A 10,609-nucleotide genomic window follows, 5' to 3' on the forward strand; every position below is an offset into this window, starting at 1 on the left:
GCGATGTGCACGGAAGCCACTTCCGGTGGCGCATGCGCAAGAAGCCAAACTACGGCGGCCGGGGAGGGAGAAACTTGTGGCGAGGCGCGCGGCCCTCACGGCCACCGTAGTGACCGCCGTTAGGAGCAGGGCGGGGGGGAATTTAAACGGCGGCGGAGCGCCGCAGGCGGCTTTTCTTCGGTATGGCGGCTCCTGCGGGGCCTCTCCGTGGGAGGACCTTCTTCCTGGATGTGCCCAGCGGGTGGGCGGCGAGGGAGCTGGCGGCGGTCATCCGGCACCTGGGCGGGGTGAGTGGGCCTCGGGGTGAGTGGGCCTCGGCCGCCCGGCGCGGAGGGGCTCGGAGGGATCCTGAGGGGCGGCACGGAGTCCCCGCCCGTGGTCGTAGGTCCCTGCAGGGGGTGTGAGGGGGCGGGCGGCCCGGGGCGCTGGTCACTGCCTGGAGCGTGGGGTTGGGTAAGGGGAGGGTCGGGTTGGGTGCTGTGGGAAATTTCTGCCTGGAATTCGTGGTGGTGCTCCGGCATTGGCTGCACGGGGGGTGGGGGGGTCATTGCCTGTGGGAATGGTAAGGAAACTTAAAGATGTGCACCTGGGGGCTCCTTGAGAAAGGGAGAAAAGAAGACTTGTGGAACCACAGACGGGGGTGTCACCTCTGTGCCGTGGAGCAGATTCTGCTGGAAGGCACATCGAGGCACGTGTGAGGTGAGGGGGTGATCTGAGACAGCCAACACAGAGTCACTGAGGGCAGAGTGTGCCTGGTGTGTCTGTGGCCTTCACTGATGGAGCACCAGCATCAGTGGACAAAGGGCAACCAACATCACCTACACAGACTTGTGCAAGGCCTTTGGCACAGTCCCACACTGCATTCTTATGCCTGAGTTGGAGAGAGATGGGCTGGAAGGCTGCACTATTCAGTGGATAAAGAGTTGGTTGGATGGTCACAGCCACAGGGCTGTTGTCTATGGCTTCATCCAAGTGGAGGCGGTGATCAGTGATGCCCTCCAGAGGCCCATCTGGGACCAGTGCTCTCCAACACCTTTATCAGTGACACACACAGTGGGATCGAGTGTACCCTCAGCAGTTTGCAGACAGCACCCAGCTGAGTGCTGCAGCTGACACCACAGAAGGAAGGTACTCCATCCAGGCTCAAAAACTGGGCACACAAGAACCTCAAGAGATTCAACAAGGCCAAGTGCAGGGTGTTGGACTGGGGCAATCCCAGGTAGGAGTACAAACTGGGAGAAGAGCTTGAGAGCAGCCCTGCAGAGAAGCACTTTCTAGTGGATGAAAAGCTGCACATGAGGCAGCAGCACATACCTGCAGCCCAGAAGGCCAACAGTATTCCAGGCTGCATCAACAGAGGGATGGCAGCAGGGAGAGGAGGTGACTGCCCCCCTCTGCTCTTGTGAGGCCCTGGGCTGAAGCACCTCTACTGTGAAGAAAAGTTGAGGGAGTTGGGCTTGTTTCTCTTGGGGAAAAGAAGGCTCTGGAGAGACCTCATTGTGGCCTTCTAATACTTGAATGGCACCAACATTTTACACAGTCTGATAGAGATAAGATGAAGGGAAATGGCTTTAAGCTGGAAGATGGGAGATCTAGGTAAGATGTTAGGAAGGTATTTTTTTACTCAGAGGGTGGTGAGGTGCTGCTGCAGACTGCCCAGAGATGCCATAGGCACACCATCTCTGGAGGTATTCGTGGCCAGGCTGGGTGGGCCCTGGCAGCCTGAGCTGGTGGGCAGCAACCCTGCTCATGGCAGGAGGTTCTAACTGGATGATCTGAGAGGTCCCTCCCACCCTAAGCTGTTCAATGGGGACGTGGTGGAGATGAGTTGAGATTGGACTTGGCGATCTCAGTGCTCTTTTCCAACCTTAATCTGTGATTTACAGTGGTGGTGACTGAGCCTTTCCACAGGGACAAGGGAGGTGTGGGGGTTCCTCCATGGAGGTCTCCAGACCCACCTGTACGTGGCCCTGTTGGTACCAGCATGACCCTGAGGTGCCCACAGCCGTGCTGTGGTTGAGCTGTTGCTGTCTGTTTTGTGCTGTTTCCTCTCTGGCACAGGTGGTCTTATGTGCACCAAAGCATCCATTCTAAGTCCATCACTGCTTGATAGAATTGTTTGAGTTGGAAAGGATCCTTGAAGGCCATCTGGTTGCACTGCCTGCAGTGGGCAGGGACACCCACAGCTCTGTCAGTGCTCAGAGCCCCATCCAGCCTGACCTGGGCATCTGCAGAGCATCCATCACCTCTCTGGGCAACCTGTGCCACAGCCTCACCACCCTGACTGTAACAAACTTCTTCCTTATATCCTCCTTGTAAACAACCTCTTCCTTCTATCCAATCTAAATCTCCCCTCTTCGAATTGGAGACTATTTCCCCTTGTCCTGCACATGCAGGTGTAAGGTCTTTGCATTGCTCTCACATTTCCACTCTGTAGATCTTGCCCTAGGATTGTGCTTTGGCTGGCTGGGTGCTTAGCAAGACTGACTTGCACTTTTTCCCTTTTCTTCAGTCATATATTCTTGCTTAACTTGATGGTTTCCTTCTGCCTTTGCCTGGACATGTTGCCAACCCTCCAAGGAATGCTCTCCAAGTCTCTTTTCACTTTGTGTCTTCCAGCCTGAGAAGGACTCCCAGTGGTTGGTTATTTCTCTGTGCAGCTGCCACAGTAGTTGGAAATAACTTTATCCTTTTGACCATCCCTCTGGCTTCTGGTCAGACATCTCCTTGTGTCACTTCCCCCTGAAATGCAGTGCTCTTGTAGCAGAGTTCTCGTTCCTTCCCCCTTCATAGAGATGCTGTATTTGGGTGCAGCATTTGTCAGTAGTCACAGCCCAAACCTCTGCACTGGGAGATTTTGAGGCACTCTTTTCCTGCAGCATAAGTCGCTGCTGTAGGGCAGTGAGCAATGCCACTGTGGCACTGTGTTCTGTGGGGCAGCAGGATGGCCTTGTTTAGCAGCTGTGACTTCAGACTGCACAGATTTGTATCCTCCTGTGTACATCATACCCTATATCTCTCTGCTTCCACTGAGCTTCTGCTAAGCTTGTTGTTAGTGCCCTAAATGAGGCTTGTTGGTTTCTAGCCTCTTTCTTCATCTTCTGCCTTCTGTACAAAGGTCTGTTTGTGTTGCTGGAGTATTTTAGAGCTGCTCTGTTCTGTCTTTTGCTGCAGGTGACTGAAAGCTTCCTAAGCAAAGAAGTCAGCTATGTGGTGTCCAGCAAAAAAGAAGCCAAACGAAGCAGAGCCAGAGCTCGGACTGAGAAGAGGGGCAGCGTGACCTCAGAGGATACAAAAGCCCAGAGCTCAGCACCTTCCTTATCCAAAGAGAGCCACACCAGACCTCAGCAGAAGCCACCAGACACCGTAAGAGCTATTTAGATTAAAGCCAACCCAAAGGTTATCCCAAGGGATTTACAGAGTACAACCAGTGTTGGAAGGTGTCTGTTCCTGCTCTGAGCAACTGTGTTGTTCTTTTTTTTCCCATTCTCATTTGTACCAATGTTCCTGGTGTCTGTGCTTTGCTGCTCCCCCTAATGTGCATGTCACAGCTTTGAGCTAGTAAGCAAAGGATACCTACTCAAATGGTGGAGGAAATTGAGGGCTTTGCAGGCTTCCCAGCAGAACAGGCAGTCCATCCCAGTGCAGGAGTATGTCTAGGGAAAAAAAAAAACACAACAGGACTGGAAGCAAAATAAATCTGCTTCAGAACCATTGCAGGCTGTGGTTGTGTGCTGACAGGCACAGGTGCAGGGCACAGCAGCTGGCTCCCCAGGAAGGACTAGCAAGGACATCTCTAGCCCCTGCCAGCCTCTTGGCACGTGGGGTTGCAGAGCTAAGTTGCTGCTTCCTGTTGGCTCGCTCTGAAGCTGCTCAATAAAAGCCAAGCCTTGGCTGACTGGCTGCCTACTGTGGATGTGAAGGGTGTCTGTGGTTTGTGTTCCCTGGAAATGCAAGTCCTGCTGTCTTTGAGATGAAGTCTTGGCCAGATTCCTCAGCGGAGCAGGCATCTCTAGAAATCATTGTTGCTGGGCAGCCTTGTTGTCCTCAGCTTGCTGCTGCCCGGGAGCTGTTTGCTGGAACATAATGCTTGGCTGCTTTCTCTGCAGGCCCTGATCAGCAGGGGAAGGGAGCTGCTGCAGAAGGCCATGAAGAATCAGGTGAGCAGCACGTGGCCTGGCTTTCCTTGAGCTGAGTCTTCAAAAGACTGCTGATCAGTGCAGAACCAGTGCCAGGTGCTCTCAGAGCCCCTCCTGCTGAGGGGAACAGACTGGGGCTGGTAAAGGTACAATTCTGTCCAATGATTCTATGAAGTTGGTGGCTCTGCAGGATGCTGTGCAGTGCTGCTTCTCAGAGCCATGCCATCCTTCCCTGTTAGCTGTTCCTAAAGTCAGTCCCAGCAATCTGGTTGCTCCACACGAGAGAATTGTTAACACAGGACCATAATTAGGTGATATTAGAACTAAAGCCACATTGCTGGAGCAGTGGAGTTGGTCAGTGACCACTTAGGAAGCTCACACAATAGCAAGAATTAAAAACCTGAGCTACGTTCTCCTGTTGATCTGTGGTGGGTGGAGATGAGTTTGAACCTTCTGTGCCCTGAAGCTCACATGCTCATAACTCCTACGCTTTGGCCTGTCAGTTGGGCAACAAGAAAACCTCACTGAACTGAGTTTGTTGCTGCTTGGAGCTGTTCCCTGCCAAACCTCTCTGTTTGCACAGGACACCTGCAGTGGCAGCAGCATCCTCGCCAACGCTCGCTTGTGGGGAGTCCAGATTGTGCACGTGGATGGTATCCTTCTCTGTTATGCTGGAATTCAGTGGGAATCAGTGAATTTATTATTATCATTGTTATTTTAGAGAGAAGCTGTGCAGAAAGGGTACAGCGAGTGTGGAATGGAAGATGGGAGGGATTATGAGGAATACGTGGTATTAGTGATGCTTTGCATGCACAGAACATGCTACTGTTGTGTTCACCATTGCAAATGCAGAGTATGCTGTAAAATACTGACTATTGGAAATATTAATAGCTCAGTCAGTGCCTGAATTCACCATTTTTACTAACTGACCTGGAAATACAGATGGTAATAATGGCAGGACTTGGTTAATTAGGAGGTGCTGCTGGTTGAGGACCTGTGCTGGAAGGTGCTTCCTGCCTTGGTGATGGATGGGGAGGGAGTGATGGGACAGACAGATGATGAAACTCTGCTTCTAATAATAGGTCTGGAGTAAAAGGTTCCTGAGTGTCCAATGACAGTGACATACTGCTATGGCTGCGCTTGTCTGGATGTGCGGTGGAGGCTGCGAGCACTCATTCCTGAGCAGCCAGCTCTGAGCTGCAGCACTATTGCACATCTGTCAGGGCTTTCCAGTGTCCACATGCTGAACAGTTCCTGGTAGCGTCCACTGCTGCAGAGGCTTTAAGCCATGGGATGAGATGGGGTGCCTTCCTCAGAGCGCCGACTCTTCCTTGGCTCGCTTTTGGTTGCATTAACTGTGCAGTGGTGATGCTGTGCCTTGCTGAGCTCCTTGACAGCCCACCCCCACAGAAATGTTGTCATACATTCAGCAGCTGCTGTGTGCTGCCTCAGGAGCACGGAAGCAGAGGACAGAGGTGAGTGACCTAAATTCAGCCAAGCTGGATGTGCTCAGGACCCCTCAATAGCTCTGAGAAATCCATCTCTCTCATCTAATGGAGGGGTCAGCGTGAAGGTGGGGCAGAAGATGAGAGCAGCAACCTGGATGTTGTGTTTAAGTACCTCTAAGTAAATTGACAGCCAAAATATTGGAGGGGGGGATACAGTCTGCAGTGCAGAGGCTGTGGAGTGGTGGGTGAGTGCTGTAATCTCACTGCTGCTCTGGGATCAGTAATTGCTGCTCTGCCTGCGCTGTCTCCCATAGTGAATGTGTCGCTCTCTCCTCCAGGCACAGTGCCCCATGTCTGGATCAAGAGCTCACAAAGGTAGGCCTGGAAGTTGTTTTCCTGCACGTTCACGCTAAGAGCTGCTTGAAGACTCCTCAGAATCTGATTATCTGTCTGAAACTTCAACAAACAAAACCAGGGTGACCGACCAAGGCAGCTTTTGCAGCTCCTTGTCTGTGTGCAGCTGAGGGCGTTATGCCTTCGAATTCAGGCAGTGTTCTTAAAACCCCACAAACAGTTTGCAGCTTAACTCCCAGCATCCCAAGGCACTTAGCAGCTGCGCTGCTGGCACTGCTCAACCTGCTGGCTCCAGCAAAGTTCTGAAGTATAATGCATCCTCCAGCTCAGAGCACGTTCCTCACAACCCACTCACTTCTGCTAGGCTGAAATATGCAGCTGAGGCACCAACCAGGGAGGGAGGGGGTTGGGAAGCCCAGGTTCTCATCTGCAATTAGGCAGGAGCGAGGTGTGGTGCTGGGACTGGCATTGGTGATGCAGGCTGGTTTGTGACTCGTGAATTTTGCTCGTTGGAGAGCATCATAGAGCAGAATCCAACCTGGATTCTTCCAGTATGATTTTCCAGTCTTGGGGGAAAGGTGACGTTTGGGGGGAGGGTACAAGAGGTTGTCAGGTAAGGCAGATTGCATGCTGCAAGCTCAGAGCTCGTGGTCGTGGCACACTTTGAGCTCTTCTTGGGGACGTGTGGTGACAGCTGTCTCTGCTCAGCCCTCTGCCACCAGCACTTATGCAGAAGCATCGATCCTGCACGTAAATAGCTGCCTCGGTGACGTAGGGGTGCGTCTGATGGAGGCTCAGGGCTGAGACTCGAGGAATGCACTGCTGGGGATGGGTGGGTTCAGCATTCTGGGAGAGTGAGGCTGAAATTTCCTTACAGAAAATAGCACTGAGCTGCAAGGGAGCAAAACATCCTCCTTTAAGAGGCAGTAAGGGAGGCATGAGGGAGCTGGTTTGAGCATCAGGCAGGTGCCAGCAGGAACAGTTTGGTGTTTGTTTCTTTACCAGCTCTCAACTCGGATTTTCAGGTGTGAGCAGTACTGATGAGTTTGGCTCTACAGCCCAGCTCTGCTGGGGAATGAATGAATGGGCAGGGAAAGTCAGGCTGGAGGGGCTCTGAGCTCCCGGTGGGGCTGTGGGTGACCCTGTGGGGTCCCTAGTTGGACTGGAGGACCTTCCAGGATTCTTCCAGCTCAAACCATTCAATGATTCTATGAATTTGTCAGTTCTAATTCAACTCCTAACCCAGCTGTCTTTCCAGCAGGAAAACTGAAGCCCCCTTTTTTGAAGGTTGAAGACCAGAGCAGGTGAGAGAGACATTTCCAAATATCACAGCCAAACTACGTTAGAACTCCTAAAGGAGGAACCCTTAGCTGTTTTCCTCTCTTGTGGGATGGTGGATATTCTGTCCCCATGGCGGAGTGTGGCTTCTTTGAATGAAGGTGATGCTCCCCAAGAGGAGGCAAATAGGGTTTAGAGAAATAATCTTTATAGTTTGTTTGTCACTGGGGAAAAAGGTGCTCAGTGAGACCTGGCAGCAGTTACTTCCTTGCTCAGATTCCACATGTGATCCTCGCAGGTCACTTAATCTGCTCGAGCCCTTTGAAATAGGGAAAGAGATTGAAGCACGGGAGGTCAGAGCTTGTAACTCGATTACAGCACCCGGCCGGGGGGGGGTTGGATCTCTGCAGTGTTTCTAACAGTGCTCAGAGCACTAATTAATTGCTCTGGAGACAACATTTAAGGTGACTGCAGAGTCAAATAGCGTATCAAATACCCCTTTGAGGGAGGGACAATTCTGACCATGCCACCATTGTTTCCTAATCTGCTTCTTCCAGGCAATTCCGGCCCTTCCACCACCAGTTCAAGAGCTTTCCTGGCCTCAACCTCCTGGCACCCAAGGGCTCCAGCCCCTTCGAGCCTCTGAAGAACCTCTCCAACTCCTGCAGGGCCGGGTAGGTTGTAGCCACTTCAGTGCAAGCATTTAATCCTGCTGGCTAACGGAGCTTACAGAAGCACTTGTGGGGTGAGAGGAGCCCTGCTCTGGGCTCAATATCTGTAGCTCAGAGGCTGTGTCCTTGGCCTCAGATCTGGCAGCTGGGTGCTTGCTGGAGGGCAGGGAAGAGCTTTGCTGTCACCTTACAGGGCCGTGGAGGGCAGCCCGGAGCACAGCAATGGGGAGAAGAGCCCCCAGTCCACAGCAGTGCCGAAGAAGAAGAGGGGATTTTGTGAGTGCTGCCAGGAGACGTTCGAGGAGCTGCAGAAGGTAAAGGCTCAGCCACATCCTGGCTCATCCCGGCAGTTATGGGGACTGCACAATGCTGTGGGTGATGGTGATGTGCCCGTTGTTGGTGCAGTCCCTTTGGAAGGAGAGTGGGTTCATCCGGCCTTGATGTGGTCAGATCTGCCCTGCAGGCACAAGCCGTAGAGCTGCTCAGATTTCCTGGTTTGGGCCAGCAGTGGTTTTGGAGATCATGAGATGCTCATCCGTGGGTCTTGGAGAGCCTCCAAGATGTAACCCTCCACTTGGTGTGTAAGGTGAGGAGCTGCTCCGTGGCAGCTGGGGGACATGGGCTGATCAAAGAGATAGGAACAGGGTTTTATCTCCTGCAGAGCACCAGCGCGGCTTCCAGAGCCCCACCTTCAGTGATAGACAGCATGTATTTGGGATCTGCATTTTACTAACTGCTGGGAAAGCTGTGGGCTGCTGTTAGATACAGGCACAGCCCCTCATCTCCAGGTGTCTATGGGAACAGAACTCTGTAAGCAGCCAGGGGTGACAGCATTGCCTACATTTCCTAAACCTGTTTCCAAGCAGTGGGTCTGCCCGGTGAGAGGCTGTGGGGCCCCATAGGCTGTGGGAACTGTTTGGTCCAGCACATATCCCTCTTGTGAAAGGATGAGCATTGCCAAAGGGCCTTTTCATCCTTCCAGCACCTGCAGAGCCCACAGCACAGATGCTTTGCCCTGGATGACTCTCATTACGCCTTGGTGGATCATGTCATCGCGCAGCTCACCAACAGCATCACAGGGCAGCTGCCCAGGTACGTTGTGTGTCTGTGTCATCATGCACTGAGCACCACCGGTCTGAAATTGCCCAAGGAAGGGCTCCCAGCCTCCTGCACTGCAGGAAAAAGCTTCATCTTGCTGTGGGCAGAGTGTTGCTGGGCCTTGAGGTGGATCATTAACGGATGGTTCTTTTCAGGGTGCCGCTGTCCTGCCTGACAGATGAACACTTAATGCCTCGAGCACAACGTGCTGCAGGAGCTGAGGTGCTGACAGCAGTGCTGGGGGAGGAGAGGCAGCAGCATGAGCAGGGGGCTGTGGGGCTGCTGAGTGCTGATCCTGGCCCTGACACCAAGGGGTGCTCCTCCTGTCTGCCCAGGGACGGGGTCAGTAATCCCACAGAAGCAGAGGGACTGACTGGGGGCTGCCCTCTGGGGCTGCCTGCTGGATCCAGGGCAGCAACTGCTGCTCCGTCTGAGCCCCACAGACTTCTGCACACCCCTCCTGCCTGCAGGAAGCGCCCGCTGTGCCCCCCTCAGCCCACCCCACTGGGGAAGAAGCCCCGAGTGGAGCTGGGGGCCGTCCCCACTCCGTGCCCTGTGTTACTGCAGACCCCTCCATGCAGCACAACAGCTCCCCGTGACTTTGGGGTGAGTTCTGAGTCAGACTGGGATGTCCCGCTGCTCTCCACGCTGCTCCAGGACAGCAGGATCCGCTCTGTGGACAGGGATCTGCTCCAAAGGGGACACAGCAGCGTGAGGGACAGTGGGTACGACTCACAGCCCTGCTTGGTGCTGCGGCGGAACTCTGAGTCGGACAGGAGCTGCAGGAACTGCTGTGCAGGGAGCAGAGACACCTTTCCCCCAATTTCAGACCTTTTGTGGCAGCTGGACTAATTCTAACCACCTCCTGCCTGTTCTCCGGGCCCTCAATGGGCGCTGGGCAGTGCCCCACACCTCCTGGGGGGCAATACATCTTCACCCAGCGCCTGCTGCCTGGGGGGAGCAAAATGGGATGCAGCCTTCTGCCCCAGCCCCTGGGAGAAGGGCACACGGCGGTGCAGAGCTCACTCCATCACCCCACAGCAGCAGGAGGGCAGCAGCCTTGCAGCCGTTGGGGTCTGCAGTGCCTCTCTCCTGTTGGGATCCGTGGGATGGGCTGTGGCCTCAGCATCCTCAGCATCTCCCCCCCGGGATCTGGCTGTGGTTGGGGTGGGTGTGCTTACAGATGTTATTAATTGCCACCAAGCCCTTTGGTTTTTCTTTGTTTTTAATGAACTTTTAATAAAATGAAAGAACAGAGAGCGCTGTGCTGGGTGAGCTGTGTCAAACTGAATAGCGTGGATTTGGGGGGGGGCGAAGGAGCTGCAGGGGATTGCAGTGCTCCGCTCCGTGGGGGTGCACGGCTGCCCTCTATCCTGGGCTGGGGGGGTCACTCAGGTATATGGGGTTGGGGGCGCTGGGGTGGGTGGGGCGACCCCCCATAGATGGACGGGAGAGCTCCGAGGGGACAGAACCCGCACCAGATGTATTTCAATGGGGGTTTACGTTTCGATTTCACTGCACGGGCTCAGCACCCCGTCTCCATCCCCTCTTCATCCCGTGGGGCCCCGCACTGCTGCGGGATCAGCGGGAATCCATCGCTTACCCCCAAAACGGTGCGTTT

The 10,609-nt window shown here is 54.0% G+C and overlaps 1 protein-coding gene across 4 annotated transcripts; it reads left to right on the plus strand.

Moving 5' to 3' along the window:
* Positions 1 to 60: 60 nt before the first annotated feature.
* DBF4B (DBF4 zinc finger B) lies at positions 61 to 10,245 on the plus strand. 4 transcript variants are annotated; one of them, XR_005842007.2, is made up of 11 exons: positions 61 to 287; positions 3,175 to 3,366; positions 4,110 to 4,160; positions 4,723 to 4,792; positions 5,550 to 5,614; positions 5,926 to 5,962; positions 7,200 to 7,245; positions 7,777 to 7,893; positions 8,084 to 8,204; positions 8,341 to 8,982; positions 9,144 to 9,256. XR_005842007.2 is itself a non-coding variant. In XM_040653393.2 (11 exons), the coding sequence occupies exons 1-11, from the start codon at positions 183 to 185 to the stop codon at positions 9,838 to 9,840; spliced, it is 1,611 nt and encodes a 536-aa protein (XP_040509327.1). In that variant the 5' UTR covers positions 61 to 182; the 3' UTR covers positions 9,841 to 10,245. The 4 variants fall into 4 exon arrangements, 3 of the variants coding, with proteins under 3 accessions (XP_040509327.1, XP_040509328.1, XP_040509329.1); XM_040653393.2 differs by having other exon boundaries at positions 8,873 to 8,982; positions 9,144 to 10,245; XM_040653394.2 differs by having other exon boundaries at positions 7,203 to 7,245; positions 8,873 to 8,982; positions 9,144 to 10,245.
* The last annotated feature ends 364 nt before the right edge of the window (positions 10,246 to 10,609 follow it).

The sequence above is a fragment of the Gallus gallus genome, chromosome 27 (genome assembly GCF_016699485.2).
Source record: "Gallus gallus isolate bGalGal1 chromosome 27, bGalGal1.mat.broiler.GRCg7b, whole genome shotgun sequence".
Lineage (NCBI taxonomy): Eukaryota > Metazoa > Chordata > Aves > Galliformes > Phasianidae > Gallus > Gallus gallus.

What these genes read in the sequence shown, in the direction of transcription:
- DBF4B (XM_040653393.2), top strand. Translation starts at nt 183, where the DNA reads ATGGCGGCTCCTGCGGGGCCTCTCCGTGGGAGGACCTTCTTCCTGGAT. An exon ending in AGCAGAAGCCACCAGACACC is followed by an intron (nt 3,367 to 4,109) that starts GTAAGAGCTATT and finishes CTTTCTCTGCAG; the next exon opens with GCCCTGATCAGCAGGGGAAG. An exon ending in CCAGATTGTGCACGTGGATG is followed by an intron (nt 4,793 to 5,549) that starts GTATCCTTCTCT and finishes CCACCCCCACAG; the next exon opens with AAATGTTGTCATACATTCAG.